Below are 17,832 nucleotides of genomic sequence, written 5' to 3'. Positions count from 1 at the left end.
ATCTTTCTCTTTCGCACCTCTTTCTTTCTCACTTCTTTCTCTCTTCTTATTTTCTTTTGTTCAACCAAACAAAGCATTAATGGTTAGAGTGACATTCTACTTTATGTCAATGTGGATTTTCACAAAATAGAGATAATCTTTGGTAACTTAAGGAAAATTTTAAAACCTACGACAATCAAACAATTCAAATTTATCACTAAAATTGGCCAAATTAAATTTTGCCCAAAAATGAAAATTGAGAGGGGAGAAGAATAAAGAAGAAATTGATGGTGTGGAGGTGGCAGTGCGACTATGGTCTAAAGATGACACAACAATAATGGTGGACGGTGGTGGCTGATTCACTATCCAAAGTCTATAGTGATATTAGGGTAGTGACAGTTAAGTAGATAGTTTCCCTTCTTATAATGAAAGATATGTTATTCTCTATAATTAAAGTTCCAATTTTCAAACTTTGTTACCTTCTAATGTTTGAAATAATATCAATGTTTTCACTATTGTTATTGTTGTGTTTACTTTTGTTGTTATTTTATCACATGTTTTTATGATGATTAATTTCTATGTTAATTGGCATGATAAAAAACAGAGAGGATATTATAGAGAGAAAATAATTTAAAGTTATATGAGATGAAATATTCAACATCATAATTATTTGCTTATTATCTTTTGTATGATTTTGTTGGCTTGAAATGCATGAGACCTTGGAGTTGTTATTATGTATTAACAACAATCACTCTTTAGGTGGAGTTCATCTCCCTTGACGAGGCTTCAAAGTTGTTGATTGGGGATACCTATAATGCATCGTCAATGACAAGTGTCACTACAATTCTTTATTATTATTTTTTTTTTGCATTTATATCCATTAACACTAGACAAAGCATAGAAAAGTGATTTGGTCATTGGAATTGCGAATGGACATCAATTACATGTTATAAAAACAGACACATTATAATTCACAACAATTTTTTTTAAGCAAAAGAAAAAAAATTATGAGAAAAAATAGGAGTTGAACAAAAATAGTTACAATACAATATTAAGACAAACTCGGAAATTAGCAATTCAGCCGGAATAAAGAATTGAGTTTCCCCCAGCTAACCATTGACCCAAAGCCAAAATTTCTACCTTACTGAGTCCATAATCCGATGAAGAGATTGCCTAACTGAGTTAAAAATAAGATCCTTCCTAAATTTACAATAATTATTGTTAGTAAAAATCCATAATGAATGAGAAGTACTTGATATGACACTACCATTTGTTTAATTTGTTTGTAACTTGGTATCCATTGACATTTGAAATGCATAGAAAACTCATTTGGTCATTGAAATTGCGAATGGGCATCACCAATTGCATGTTATAAAAACATAGTATAGTTAATAATTATAATTGTCAAAAAAACCCTGATGAAATAGACTTGCGTTTGTTATTCAATCTCTTGCGAAACATGTCACTTTCTCATTATATTTTTTAACAAATTGAGAAACAACATAGGAAACCCTAAATACAAGAAATAATGTGAAAACTTCAAATTGATCAGGACAAAAAAAAAACCACAGTCGTTGTCAAAGATAATTAGAAAATAATAGCATGTGATTTTTTTTATAACAATTAGATTATTCTCTCCCATATTCTTAACCCAATTCATTTATGCTTTGTTTGGTTGAAGGGGAGAAAATGAGAGAAAAGAGATTAATGAGAAAGAGTGAGGGGAGAAAGAGATAAATAAGAATTACATTAGATTTTTATAATGTTTGGTATGAGAGAAAGCGAAGAGAAAAAGAAAAGAAAAAGATAAAAATAAATATTTGAATGGTAAAAATATCAATACAATAAAGAGAGTATAAAACAGTGTTGTTAAAACCGTACCGGTTATCAAACCGGTCAGGGTACTGGTATAATGGTACAGTGGTTCAACCGGTGGTTCAGTAATTAAACCGCATGCCGATTAAACCGGTTAAACCGGACATATCTGCTTATATAGAAACCAGACATATCTGCTTATATATATACACATATATAAAAACGTATAACAACAAAATTCACTAGGTACTCAAAAAGATAAGTTTGCACATAGATATATCATTTTACCTATATTAAGGTTAAAGAATCAACTGATCCTATTCAATCCAAAAGTATCACTTAACAAATACAAAATATAAGTAAATGACATAAGTTCACCACGCAGTCTACAAAAAATATATTTGGTGTTTTAATGTTAACACCAAGGAGTCAAAGTTGTCTCATATCGAGGTTCTATTTCTTCATCATTTATGCCTGAAGCTTGACCCACATTGTCTTCATACAAGTTCACATTCTCCATCAGGTTGAGTTGTGCATCATCATCATCTTCTAAATTTAATTGATCTACAATACTATTAGTTTTCATATTGTTAGCAATTTAAAACAGGAAGGAATTGATGGAAATCAATGAAAAACATAATCATTAGACAATAAAAAACATACCACTTTCATCAAATGATGGTTGGATGGAAATGTTTGCAAGGTCATTTCGTAAAGCTTCAATCTCTTCAACAGTTAGAAATGGTGGTGACTCCTCCAATATAAAATGAGAATGATCCTCAAATGTTTCTAAATTTATTGGGTCATAATTTTGATGCCTCAAATACTCCTACATTTATAGATTTTATTATATACAAACATAAATACATGCTACATATAAATATATAAAGAACGACAACTAAGGTCATATTTTGAATAAAAGAGTAATACCTTTGTTGTAATCTCAAGTTGTAACGAACAAAAACAAGATCATTAAGTTTTTGATGCTCCAACCTATTTCTTTTATTAGAATGGATGTGTTCAAACACACTCCAATTCCTTTCACAACCGGAAGCACTACATGTTTGACTTAGAACGCGGACTGCCAACCTTTGCAAATTTGGTGTGCGACATCCATATGTTTCCCACCATTGATCTATAACATTGCACGAAATCTAATTCATCATCTTGTTTAATAATAAACGGTTAAGACAATTAATAATAGACATTAAAGACAATTACCAAACATGAAAGATTAATTATACCTGACATCACTTTACTACATTCACGTATAGCAGCTCTTTCAAAATCTAACTCAGCATCTTTATATATCCTCATCTCACTGGTTAGCTTATCTAGCAAATCAGGATCTCCATGAGCATGCTTCTCTAAAACATCCAAAAGGTCGGATGTTGTGAACTTATGTTTTTCAAATTCTTCAACATTGAAGAAACATTGTGGGTTATGCCAATACCCAACAGCATGGATATTTCTTTTTAATTGCAAATCCCACGGACTATCCATAATTTCCAAATAAGGTTTTATTTTGGTCTTGTTTCTTTGAAACCTCCTCTCCATGTCATTTCTAGCTTTAAAGAATGCTTGATAAAGAAAACCCATCACAATCCTCACTGTCAACAATGCGTAACACGCGAACAAGTGGCTTAGTAATTTTAACAATGTCAGCACATTGTTTCCAAAAGTTTGAATCCAACGCTTGTTCCACACATATTTTTGCCTTAGCATCTTTGGGATAAGTCGAGTTTGTCCATTCTCTTGATGTTACAAGAGCTCTAAGTGCATCCTTTTGGGCCAATGCAATGCAATGAAGTTAGTGACAAAGCGAGTTGGAGCTGGACGGAGTATTTCTTTCCCATGAGTGAACTGTCTCATTAGATACAACGGGTGGCAATGATTATATAGATACTTAGTAATATTTGCAGCATGTGATACTGTATCAGTTACTTCTGGTATCTTTCCAATATCTTGAAACATCAAGTTAATACAATGAGCCGCACATGGAGACCAATATATGTGAGGGAACTCTCTCTCCAATAACCTACCAGCAGCAACATAGTTAGCAGTATTGTCTGTAACAATATGAACAATATTCTCAGGACCGACATACAACACTATCTCCTTAAAAAGCTTGAACAACAAATCTGCAGTTTTGGAAGCATGTGAAGCATCAACAGACTTTATGAAGGCAGACGCTTTAGGACAATAAACAAGAAAATTAATAAGAGTTCGTCTGCTTCGATCAGTCCAACCATCAGCCATAAGAGTGCATCCAGTTCGCTTCCAAATTGATCGATAATCGTTTACAAGTTTTTTCACATCTTCAACCCACTTGTTTAGCAAATGACCACGAACACGATAATAGTTGGGACCTTTATAACCCAGACCCATGCTACAAAGGTTATCCATCAGGGGTTGATAATAAGCTGAGTTAGTTGCATCAAACGACACAGAAACATCAATCATCCATTTAGAGATGGCGAGGTCACATTTCTCAATCACTTCTTTACTTTGAATGACACTTTTTAAAATGGGTTGAGCACCAGAAGTTGTTCTAGGCATAAAGTAATTGCCAATGCGACCTTTACCTTTCTGAGATGTAGATGTATGAGGTGCTTCAATCAGTTGAGTGTGCAATAAATCAGTAACTTCATCACAAGGATTACCATCCTCATATTCCTCTTCTACTTTTCTTTTTTTGCTCTTCATTTCTTCAATTGATTTCTGGATCTGATGTTGAATATCTGCTGGTACTTTCTTACACTTTTCAACTTGTCCTTTTACTCCAGCTAAATGAGCCTTAAACCGGGTGATACCACCACCTTTAATTTGTTTCATGCAGAAAAGACATAATAGAATTGTTCTTCCATTATCAGCAACAACTTGCTTACAATGCGCCCAAGCTGGATCTGATTTCCCCCTATAACTACTTATAGAAGTATTTTCTGTTGATGCTTCTTGTGATGTTGGTAATTCAGATTCATTATATTATTGATGGCTATTTTTCAATCACAATCTTACAAGGAATAAATCACAATCTTACATGAACAATTAAGAACATTACTATTTTTACCATCTATTGTTTGCTGTCATTTTATAAATACTACTGTTTTTAGGCAAAAAGAATAACTTAATTGGCTTTGTTGTCCAAACAAGGGAAACTCTCCCATTCTCCAACAATAATAATAGCAAATAAGGTGGATTTAGGATATTAGATAATGACATTGACCAAAACCTTACTCTTTTTTCAGAACAGATAAATTTTATATGTTCTTTTTTATGTGTATCATCATTATACAACAATATATTCTTCTAAATATTATGATTAATATGATCCACATTTCATACAAATATTTTACTACAATCAGAACACCTATGAGTTTGTCAAGAAAATTGTTTAGAACACATTAAAATTTGGTACTTATCCATCCAACTAGGACCCACACTCACAACTTGAAGACACAGCCACCTTAACCACCCTAATAATGGCACATATCACCATATAAATATAACAATGAACCTTCATAATGATCACTGCATTCATTTTATACATCAAAGGTTTTGTTTGTCATTACTATGGTTCTGTTTGTCATTACTATAAGCTACATGAAATCTCATAAGGTAGTTGAAGTTGAAAGTTCATAAGTTAAGAGCCAAAAATAGCTAGTATACAACTTATATGATAATAACGAATTAGACTATATAATGAACAATTAGTGTGAGAAAATGCAGCAAAAGTGAGACAAAGATATAACCAAAGAGTGTGGTGTTACCTCAAATTCAAAATATTGGAAGATTGGAAGATGATATGTTGGTGGACGGAGATTGATGAAAAGTGAATGGAAGAAGATGATGGAAGAGTATGGAAGAGATTGGAGAAGTGAAGAAGATGATGGAAGAGATGATGGAATGAGATTGGAAGAAAAGGGGAAAGTGACGTGAAAAGGGGAAAGTGTAAAGTGTAAACCCTCTTGGGCTCTTTGATGCTGCAACAGTGCAACTGGTCTTCATTATTTAATAATTAAAATATTATATGTGCAAACCGGCCGGTTCAATGAAATTCCCACCGGTTCACCGGTTTTAACGAAATTTGGCCAGTTTGTACTATTTTACACCGGTTTCGATACTTATCCAGTATAATATGTGTGTCGTACTGGTTTAGGGACCGGTTCGCCGGTTTTCCAGTCAAACCGGCTGGTACGGTACGACTTTTACAACTATGCTTTTACATAAGTAGTTTTTTAATTAATAAAATAACTTATTAAGAATAAAGAAGCTTTATAGTTTATATATTACGAGTTGTGTTAATGAATGTTTTATTGGAATTTGTTAATATTTCCTTATTATTATTAAATTAGTATTAACTCCGTTCCATTTTAATTTTCAATTTCTTATTTTTTAATTTTTCACATAAGTTTTTAATTCATAAAATCAAGAATCACTAAATATTTTCTTTTTCCCTTTTTATTTTGTTGTGATGCATTAATTTTCAAACTACTTGTCTTGAAAGTAAAAATAACATTTATAATTTTTGAGAAATATTATTGGGGATATTTTAGTCAAAATTACATTATAATTAACAGATTAAATATTTATTTTAATCTAAGTGCTATTTTAAAGCGACAATTAAAACCTGACCGAATAAAATAGTTTAGTACCTTATAAACTACACAATTAGTTAACAATTTCATCTTTTATTTTGTTTTATACAAGATGTTGCTTTAATTGTATAAGACTCTACTAAACCCCTGAAAAATATATTTTCCAACTATCAAAAGTTCGATTCATAAGAGTATCATTTGTTGAAAGAGAGCATAATATTCTTGATTATATAAAAAAAATCATCTTTTTGTTTATATTCTTTAAAACATATGTACCGTCACACAAATAAAGTATATTCCAACATCACTATTTCAACATAGTAATAATTTGTGAAAAGATAAGAAGGAAAATGTCCTTGAAAGCCCAACCAAAGAAAACGATGTTTGTCCCATTTCCAAGAGCTTTCCTACAACCGCAAGTAGGTATTGGACACTACCTTATCTTCATACCTTTATTCAATTTAGATCTGATTTCATATTAGAGAGACTAATACCAATACCAACAACGAATGTTGATTCAAGTAATACATGTTTGATTCTCTTTAAGTAAAATCTTGAGTTTGAATACTGTAGATAGAAAAAATACTCACTAGGAGTGTTAGTCTCACATACCCATGTAGACATTTTTTCCATCCACAAGACTCGAATCCAGGTTCTTGCTTAAGGGGAATCAAGCATGTACCATTTGAACCAATGCGTGTTGCTTACATTTGGTTGATTCATACAAATCCTATGTTAATGGCACAGACACCAAGAAGAGTGAGTGAGGTCATCTTTGCATGGAACATGTTTTATATACTGACTCACATAAACCTAAATACCAACATCATTCATTCAACCCTTTTGAACTTTCAAGTCTTGCTTCATCCTATTCTCATTTGGGTAAGAACCATATATATGTTTGGTTTTGTTTTATGCTTTGTAATTAGAGTACACGATATTATTAATTTATTACTTTGGATATGCAAAACAAGCTTGTTCTCATTAGTTTTTAATTCTAAAATTTAGTTGATTTTGAAGCCATGTCTATGAGCATGTAATAGTGGTTGTTTCAAACCAATTTAACAAATAAAAAATGAGGACATTTCCTTTTTTCCAAAACTTTGTTACAATATAAATCATGCGTCCTTTGTAAACATATTTTTTTTTACTATTAATATATGGGAATGAAGTATCTCCTAGTATAAGGAGATAAGTTATCTCCTCCTACCAGTGAAATTATAACATATGTCATGTTTCATCGTTTTCTATAAAAATATTTTTAAAAATAAACAAAATAGCATACATGTCACATTTTTACTGGCTAGAGGAGATAAGTTATCTCCTGATATGAGAAGATACATTATTATCTTGATATATATCGTAGCCGGCAATTGAAGTCGTGATAATTATGCATTTAGAAGTCTTTGCAATATAACCATAGCTATTAGTTAAATAAGTCTTATTTTCTCACACAATTATCATAAATGTAACATAACCACAATTACGATCATAACAATAACTTTAAGCCTTGTATGTATGTATTATCACTTTAATATTAAAAAATAATTATTCAAAAAATATGCACTACATATGTATTTATTTCCCTCCTTGATATTTTGTGGATCCATTCTTGATGAGGGAGCTATTAGTTTCTTAATGTAATTAGTAATCGATGGATAACTCTAAATGAAGCTTGTTTTTTTTTTGTATTACTAAAGATATCCTTTCACCCTATAGATAAGAAAGTAATCTTTTTCGATATATGACTGTCTTTTCCAATAAGTGTTATATAACTAATCTGATTCGACATGTGGGTGCAGGAGTAATATATATACAATTAACATGGCTGGTTTAGCAACTGCAGATATTTGTGACACAAATGCAACACATATAGAAAATGGTGACTTGAGGGTGCTACATCCAGATTTCAAAACTTATGGTAAATCCAAGTCATTTTCAGGCCCAATTATGACTCTAAAGGTATTTGAAGACAATGTGTTAGTTAGAGAAGCACTTGAAACAAAAGGAGAAGGAAGAGTTTTAGTGATTGATGGTGGTGGAAGCAAAAGGTGTGCATTGGTGGGTGGAAATTTGGGTCAATTGGCACAAAATATGGGTTGGGTTGGGATTGTAGTGAATGGGTGCATTAGAGATGTGGATGAGATAAATGAATGTAACATTGGTGTGAGGGCTTTGGCTTCTCATCCACTCAAGTCAATTAAGAAAGGGAATGGTGAAAAGAATGTGTCTATTTATGGGAGTATTTCTTTCCCATGAGTGAACTGTCTCATTAGATACAACGGGTGGCAATGATTATATAGATACTTAGTAATATTTGCAGCATGTGATACTGTATCAGTTACTTCTGGTATCTTTCCAATATCTTGAAACATCAAGTTAATACAATGAGCCGCACATGGAGACCAATATATGTGAGGGAACTCTCTCTCCAATAACCTACCAGCAGCAACATAGTTAGCAGCATTGTCTGTAACAATATGAACAATATTCTCAGGACCGACATACAACACTATCTCCTTAAAAAGCTTGAACAACAAATCTGCAGTTTTGGAAGCATGTGAAGCATCAACAGACTTTATGAAGACAGTCCCTTTAGGACAATAAACAAGAAAATTAATAAGAGTTCGTCTGCTTCGATCAGTCCAACCATCAGCCATAAGAGTGCATCCAGTTCGCTTCCAAATTGATCGATAATCGTTTACAAGTTTTTTCACATCTTCAACCCACTTGTTTAGCAAATGACCACGAACACGATAATAGTTGGGACCTTTATAACCCAGACCCATGCTACAAAGGTTATCCATCAGGGGTTGATAATAAGCTGAGTTAGTTGCATCAAACGACACAGAAACATCAATCATCCATTTAGAGATGGCGAGGTCACATTTCTCAATCACTTCTTTACTTTGAATGACACTTTTTGAAGTGGGTTGAGCACTAGGAGTTGTTCTAGGCATAAAGTAATTGCCAATGCGACCTTTACCTTTCTGAGATGTAGATGTATGAGGTGCTTCAATCAGTTGAGTGTGCAATAAATCAGTAACTTCATCACAAGGATTACCATCCTCATATTCCTCTTCTACTTTTCTTTTTTTGCTCTTCATTTCTTCAATTGATTTCTGGATCTGATGTTGAATATCTGCTGGTACTTTCTTACACTTTTCAACTTGTCCTTTTACTCCAGCTAAATGAGCCTTAAACCGGGTGATACCACCACCTTTAATTTGTTTCATGCAGAAAAGACATAATAGAATTGTTCTTCCATTATCAGCAACAACTTGCTTACAATGCGCCCAAGCTGGATCTGATTTCCCCCTATAACTACTTATAGAAGTATTTTCTGTTGATGCTTCTTGTGATGTTGGTAATTCAGGTTCATTAGATGCCATGTATTTCTACAATATGAACAATTAAAAATAATTATATTATTGATGGCTATTTTTCAATCACAATCTTACAAGGAATAAATCACAATCTTACATGAACAATTAAGAACATTACTATTTTTACCATCTATTGTTTGCTGTCATTTTATAAATACTACTGTTTTTAGGCAAAAAGAATAACTTAATTGGCTTTGTTGTCCAAACAAGGGAAACTCTCCCATTCTCCAACAATAATAATAGCAAATAAGGTGGATTTAGGATATTAGATAATGACATTGACCAAAACCTTACTCTTTTTTCAGAACAGATAAATTTTATATGTTCTTTTTTATGTGTATCATCATTATACAACAGTATATTCTTCTAAATATTATGATTAATATGATCCACATTTCATACAAATATTTTACTACAATCAGAACACCTATGAGTTTGTCAAGAAAATTGTTTAGAACACATTAAAATTTGGTACTTATCCATCCAACTAGGACCCACACTCACAACTTGAAGACACAGCCACCTTAACCACCCTAATAATGGCACATATCACCATATAAATATAACAATGAACCTTCATAATGATCACTGCATTCATTTTATACATCAAAGGTTTTGTTTGTCATTACTATGGTTCTGTTTGTCATTACTATAAGCTACATGAAATCTCATAAGGTAGTTGAAGTTGAAAGTTCATAAGTTAAGAGCCAAAAATAGCTAGTATACAACTTATATGATAATAACGAATTAGACTATATAATGAACAATTAGTGTGAGAAAATGCAGCAAAAGTGAGACAAAGATATAACCAAAGAGTGTGGTGTTACCTCAAATTCAAAATATTGGAAGATTGGAAGATGATATGTTGGTGGACGGAGATTGATGAAAAGTGAATGGAAGAAGATGATGGAAGAGTATGGAAGAGATTGGAGAAGTGAAGAAGATGATGGAAGAGATGATGGAATGAGATTGGAAGAAAAGGGGAAAGTGACGTGAAAAGGGGAAAGTGTAAAGTGTAAACCCTCTTGGGCTCTTTGATGCTGCAACAGTGCAACTGGTCTTCATTATTTAATAATTAAAATATTATATGTGCAAACCGGCCGGTTCAATGAAATTCCCACCGGTTCACCGGTTTTAACGAAATCCGGTCGGTTTGCACCGGTTTACACCGGTTTCAATACTTATCCGGTATAATATGCGTACCGTACGGGTTTGGGGACCGGTTCACCGGTTTTCCGGTCGAACCGGCCGTACGGTACGGTTTTAATAACTATGGTATAAAGAAGTGTTTTATTCTTTTTTTGGTGCAACGAAAATATAAAAAAACAACAAAACTAAAACATAGGGTACAAATCCATATGTGGGATAGATGAAGCTCCTACAGGTGGTGTATCCCAGAACATCCAAGAGACATGGAGACTCAAACTAAGCTTGGCCAGGAAGTCGACCATCATGTTTCCTTCCCAAAAAATATGTTGAATACGAACCTGCCAATTTCTGTTTACTAAATTAGCGATGCTATAAATAATTGGATCAATTGCTGAAGTTGAACCTGCAGCTTATTAGTGATTATGTGAATAGCCTCAAGACAACCACTCTCCAAGATTACAGCTCGATGGCCCCAATCCTAAGCACCAACCGAAGCCCATGATCCATAGCAAGCAGCTCAGCTAGGATGGGAGACCCATTTCCAAACTTACCAGAGAAACCTGAAAGCCAAATTCCATCATGGTTCCGGATAACTCCTCCTCCACCAATAATTTGATCACGAATAGTGCAACTTCCATCAACATTAAGTTTTACCCAACCAAACTCCGGGCGACACCAGCGAGTATTAGCCAAAGCTACATCCATGGAAAGGGCATCAGTAGAAAACCAATCCTTAAGATCGAGGTGAACATTCCTAGTGACATAGTTTGAATCCCATGGGGTAGTACCAAAAATGAATTATTTCGCCACCGCCAAAAACCCACTACAAGCCTGTCAAAAAAAAGTCTCCCATTGTGAGATCTTATATTTTTCGCCAGCCACAACATGAAAGACTCAGTAGTCCAAAATCCTTGATCATTAAAACCCAAATGACGCCATAGGAGTGTAAAATGAAAGCAATCTCTAAAGGTATGGAGAAGATCCTCACTATCATTAATACATCGAGGGCACATAGGGGAGATGGTAATATGTCTCCTGAAACGGAGAGAGTTAATAGGCAAGGAATCATGAGCAGAGAGCCAACAAAGAAATTTGACTTTTTCTGGAACATTCAGTCTCCACAACCAACTCCACTGAATCTGAACAGTCGTGACCTCGTCGCTATTATTCTTAATCCACCAATAACCTGAATTAGCTGAGTAGAACCCAGTTGCACTACCCTCCCAGATCCACGAGTCAATAATGTTCGAGGAAGACAAAACTGGAATTGTTAGAATAACTTCCTTCACATGTATAGGAATTAGAGTATAAATTATGCTAAAATCCCAAGAACAGTCCTTCCATAAGTCCTTTAAATGTAGCTGAGTGTCTGTGATGTTAACATAATCCACCAAATTGCAAAGCTTTCCTAACCCAAACCAATTATCATACCAAACAGGTCGATTTCCATCACCTAACTGCAAGGTAAAGCCACCCCTCAGCTCCTCGGTAGCCTTCACAATACTCTTCCAAACAGGCGAAGCAAATGGCCTACTAGTTGCAAAAATCATACAACAATCCTCAAGATACATCTCTTTTAAAACATTGCACCAGAGTTTGTTACTCCCTTGGATCAAATTCCAGCTATGTTTTCCAAGAAGAGATATATTAGCCGAGCGAGAGTCCCGAATCTTAAGGCCACCATCTTTTTTATTCTTAGCCAGGGTCTCCCATTTAACCAGGTTTAGACTACACTTATTTGCATCACCACACCAAAGGAAATTCCTTGACATTCTATCAATGTCATTGCAAATACTCTGAGGATCGTTACAAATACTCTGAGGGAGCCACATACTTTGCATGGTATAAATTGGTAGAGAGTTAATAGCAAATTTAACAAGACAAAGCCTACCGGCTTTATTGAGGAGGTTCGCCTTCCACGTACTCATGCTTCTCTGAATTTTCTCCATCAAGGGATTGAAAACTGATTTGTAGACCCTCCCTTGTATGAGCGGGATACCCAACTATTTACCAAGATTAGAGACAACTCTCATTTCACAAATTGACATGAAAGTATGTCTCCTTCTGTTGGATACATGTTTGGAGCATATGAACTTAGACTTCTCAAGGTTCACCTTCATTCCCGGGGCCTTACAAAACTCATCAAGAGTTGTAGAAATCAACTTGACCTGAGTGTTAGTGGCTTTGCCGAAAAGTAGAACATCATCTGCAAAAAGTAAGTGTGAAATAGGAGATCCACCTCTGGAGAGAGTAATAGGCTGCCACAAACCTGAATCTACCTTTTCTTGGATAAGAAGAGATAACTTTTCCATACACAAAACAAACAAATAAGGTGAGATGGGATCACCTTGACGGAGACCTCTAGAAGGGCTGAAAGAATCCAACCGCGATCCATTCCAAAGAATGGACATGGTGCCAGATCTGACACACCACATGATAAGTTTCACAGTAAGAGTAAGAATCCCAAAGTCAAACAAAGTTTTCTCCAAAAATTCCCAGTTAACTCTGTCATAGGCTTTCTCCAAGTCAACCTTAAATGCCAACACACCCTTTTTCTGTTTAGATTTGTGAATGTAGTGCATAACCTCCTGATCCAAGATAACATTATATGCGGTCCCTCTCCCATGAATAAAGCTACTCTGCAAGGGCCCAATTAAATTGTCTAAGAAAGGCCTCAGTCTACTAACCAGAACCTTGGTTAACACCTTATAAGCCACATTACACAAACTAATTGGTCTCAGATCCTTTAATGTTGTAGGTTGATTGACCTTTGGAATAAGGACCACAAGAGTCTCCAGAAGACGAGGATCAACAAATCCATTCTGAAACGCATCTCGAACCATCTTCCAAATATCATTCTTCACTATATGCCAATATTTCTTAAAGAAATAAGGTTGAAAGCCATCTGTCCCAGGAGCTTTAAAAGAGTGCATTGACATAATCTCCTTAGTAATATCTTCTAGTGTAACCGGCCTTGACATATCACCAAGTACTCCCATAGAGAATCACGGATAAAGGATGAAGGATTTGCATAGATAGTCGTACAAATCCAAGCACGACCCCCATTCTCAATCTTGATTGAGATAGCTTGAGAAAATGTGTCAACTATAGTGGTACAAAAGGAGCTGCCCACATTATTGAGAATCCAAATACCACCAGCATGACCAGAAGCTTCAACAATTCCACAAGCCTGCTAATCTAAACCATCCCACAAACGTTAAATTAAATATTATAATGTTAAATATTAAAACTTGTTCATTATAATACAATTGTCACAACTTTTTTACATTCAATCAATTAATATAGTGGGTAGTAGTTTGTATAAGAAAATAAGATAATAAGATAAGTGAGGTTATTTTTGTCATTGTTCACCATTTCTCTTCTCACTTCTACTTTCTTTGCATTCATGAAGAGAGTGATTTTGGGCATGGGTCTCACAAATTTTTATTCTCTTTTCCCTATTTTACATGTCAACCGAAGGGGAGAAAAGTATAAACTCTCTTTTATTTTTCTCTTCACAACTTCTTTCCTCTCTAATTCTTGCATACCAAAGGTAGGTTTGTCGTCGCCAAAGTTACACTTCACAATACTCTAAAAGTATCGGAAGAAAAGAAAGTTCATACACACTAAAGTGTTTCTAACTCGAACAAGTTGAAATAAAGACTTTAAACCCAATATAATATTGACATCCCTCATTCATTCAAATCATAGGCAAGGTAGGACTTACTAAAATAATTTATTTCAAGCAAACTCAAGCTCAACTTTGATTGAATTAGACACTTTTTTTTTGCCTTCAATATTGACTAAACCTACAATTATTGCCTCTCAACAATCATGGTTTAAAATAATTATGATATTCCATATCAACCATAAATCATAGGTCAAGATAACATTTTGTTAGATTTGATGGACTTCTAGGGAGGGAATGATATATTTTGAAGTAAATCTTAAATCTTATTCCTCATCATTTCATGAATGATTTAAATGAATGTTGACTTTTTATCATATTACTAATTGATTTTGAGATAAAATCTTAACATAATAATATGTTAATTTTATATTTTTAATTTTTGCATTTTTATCTAATATAAGACCGAGCAACGTGTATTAGTGTGAATGCATTGACCCCACTAATTTCTGAGTTCTTATTTCTATATATTAAGGTTTGGTGAAAGATGTAAAATGATAAATATATGTAAGGGTTGCTTTATTTCACAAGTTTAGCCCTTTAGTTTTGTAGTCCCTTGTCCCTCCCTTTCTCGGTCACTTATATTTAAACATGTGGATTTAATAAATTATTTTTGTAAAATTAAATTAAATTAAAGTATTATTTTTCATTTGTTTATAAACACTGATTGATTTAGAATATCGAAACAGTATTTTTCATTTGTTTATGAACACTGATTGATTTAGAATATCGAAACAATAAAAGCAAGGGACAGAGGATCCCATTCCCGTTATACACAGGTTGCAGAAATTTAGAGACAGATTGGTCTAGCAATGCAGCACTCAACAAATTCACGTTTTAATTTGATTTCAATCTTCCTTTCCTTGTATTTTGTATGGTTAATTAGCGTCCTAATTTACTTAGCTTTTTGTCTCATTTCTCATGCATATGTATAATATATTCTATGATTTAGCTATTTTCATACTGCATAGGCATACTCCATGGAAAAATTATAGATACACACATACTCGTATAGTAATATTAATATAATCTTATTTGTATAATATATTAATAAGAGTATAATTGCTTCCACTATTGGTTATGTTTTCATGTATTCATTTGTGGTTATATACTCACACTGATTCTATTTCAAGAATAAACAATGTATATATTATTATATTTAAAGACCTCCAAATGAATCATATTATCTTTAAACACTTAGTGAATGTGGAAGTAGAATATTACCTTCATCTTTGAAAAAAATTAGAATTTGATTTGAAAAAGCTTCCTAATATGGTTTAAGGCCAAAAAAAATTAAGATTATCATACAAGTGATAGCAATGAGGTTAAGAAATATTGTTTATAAAGTATTTTTTTCAATCAAAATAGATTAGTTTGACATAAAGGTAACTTTAGAGGTAGCTTCTATATTATCGGTGTCAATTGCAACCATCCAGAGAATTTTCTATATTATGCATATCATCACGAATAAGATATAAAAATCATATAGGAGATGAATGATTGTTTTTGTTTAGTTACTTGTATAGAGAGATATTTATGAGCATATTAAAAGTAAAATATCATTCAATGTGTCCAAAATATGAATGTGAAGAATAATCATGTCTTTAGAAATGAAATGTTATATTTTGTGTTGTAAAACTATGAGTTTTCCCTGGTGGCATAAAATTTCGGGCTCCATCCCATGAAGCTATAGAGTGTTCAGTCATATCTAATTTAATAGTATAATATCTTTGTATTAATAATATAAAAATTTATATATAGCTTGTGCATTATTCACTACTTATTTATATTACTTTTTAGTTAAAAGTTATTGATTGTTAAAAATGAATAAAAAATAATATAATAATAGTGTAAAAATCTAACACTATCATTGTAGATCTCTTTTTTCCTTAATTTATTAGTAAAGACGAAATTAATTTATAAATTCTCTTACCCATAAACCAATTATCAATAAGAAAAAACATCATCTTATAACAATACTAAAAGTAATTTTTGCGTATATTATTTTTATTATTTTTGGATATTATTGTCTTAAAATTTTGTCTTTATTCTTGATTCTACTTTCCTTTTTCTCTTTGTAAACCAATATAGTAGTATTCTCATTACTGAATGTACATTTTTAACCTAGACAGATTAAATCCCAAGATTTCTTTCTAAATCTTTATTGTTCCTCAGTCACAATAGTATTCTTGGCCTCCACTGTCTCATTGCAATTGGTTGATTCTCATCTTCCGTACTATGAATAAAGAGGGTTTATTTACTTTTATGCAAGAGTGTTAACATACCATGATATATATACAAATTTTGTATTAGTTAATTTACTTAATTAAATTTTATGACTTTATTTGTAATAACATATATCAACGGTCTTGTTTATAAAATGAGAATACACTTCGTGCAGTCTCATTCAGTATATTGCGACAATATTTATTTTTAACCAGAAAAACATTATATTATTTTAACTTTCATTCATATCAATTGGAAATTATTAATACTGAAATGTATCACAAGGCGATCCATAAAGTAATAAAAGAAAAATAATCAAGTGTAATGATAATAAAGGAAAATAATCATGAATTATAAAATAAGAATCTGCATTGACAGAAAATAAAAATAATAATGAATCATCGATCAAAATATATTTCTATGATTTCAAAATTATTTTATTAAGCTAAAATTAGGTGGGCCGTCGTTCCACATTTTCACTAATATCAATCTAGTTGTAGTTTCTTCCATGCAACTCATTTTAACAAAACTCTAGCGCATTAATATATTAGTTTAATGTCTATTACTCTAATAATAATGTATATTCTATTTTATATGCAACTCGTATATAAGACCAGCTAAAAACTTTACAATAAAAATACAAAATATTAATTCAAAACATTGACTTCGCTATTTGTCGTATAGATTAAAGGAATTATTTTATAAATGTTTAATATATATTAGCTTTTATAAAAACTTTCCAACTAATTTTTATCATTTCCAAATTTATTTATTATAATTAAAAACCAAAGTTACTTTAGAAAATTTCAAAATTAAATAATTATTAAATTTCGGAAAACTAGTAACTAACTAATTCTCATTATTTTCAAATCTGAATATCATAATTAAAAATTAAGCATATGCTTTCCATCCCACGTGCTTATTCCAATTCTTAAATTTATAAATTTTATTGACCATATTATTATTTTATTGATAGTGATTATATTTGAAT

General features: G+C 32.5%; 3 protein-coding genes across 3 annotated transcripts; 1 reads left to right on the top strand and 2 right to left on the bottom strand.

The window, feature by feature from the left end:
• LOC109326406 lies at nt 3,556-4,629 on the bottom strand. The gene has a single exon (XM_019559090.1). It carries the CDS (start codon nt 4,627-4,629, stop codon nt 3,556-3,558), a length of 1,074 nt encoding a protein of 357 aa, XP_019414635.1.
• On the top strand, nt 7,124-8,651 carry LOC109326405 (putative 4-hydroxy-4-methyl-2-oxoglutarate aldolase 3). The gene is made up of 2 exons (XM_019559089.1): nt 7,124-7,274; nt 8,195-8,651. The coding sequence occupies exon 2, from the start codon at nt 8,217-8,219 to the stop codon at nt 8,649-8,651; it is 435 nt and encodes a 144-aa protein (XP_019414634.1). The 5' UTR covers nt 7,124-7,274; nt 8,195-8,216.
• LOC109326404 lies at nt 8,730-9,784 on the bottom strand. Its single transcript, XM_019559088.1, has 2 exons — nt 8,836-9,784; nt 8,730-8,746 (listed from the first exon to the last, which is right to left on the bottom strand). The coding sequence occupies exons 1-2, from the start codon at nt 9,782-9,784 to the stop codon at nt 8,730-8,732; spliced, it is 966 nt and encodes a 321-aa protein (XP_019414633.1).

The sequence above is a fragment of the Lupinus angustifolius genome, chromosome LG14 (assembly GCF_001865875.1).
Source record: "Lupinus angustifolius cultivar Tanjil chromosome LG14, LupAngTanjil_v1.0, whole genome shotgun sequence".
In the NCBI taxonomy this organism is placed as follows: Eukaryota; Viridiplantae; Streptophyta; class Magnoliopsida; order Fabales; family Fabaceae; genus Lupinus; species Lupinus angustifolius.
This window is presented reverse-complemented; position numbering and strand designations above follow the sequence as displayed.

What these genes read in the sequence shown, in the direction of transcription:
- LOC109326406 (XM_019559090.1), bottom strand. Translation starts at nt 4,629, where the DNA reads ATGAAACAAATTAAAGGTGGTGGTATCACCCGGTTTAAGGCTCATTTA.
- LOC109326405 (XM_019559089.1), top strand. Translation starts at nt 8,217, where the DNA reads ATGGCTGGTTTAGCAACTGCAGATATTTGTGACACAAATGCAACACAT.
- LOC109326404 (XM_019559088.1), bottom strand. Translation starts at nt 9,784, where the DNA reads ATGGCATCTAATGAACCTGAATTACCAACATCACAAGAAGCATCAACA.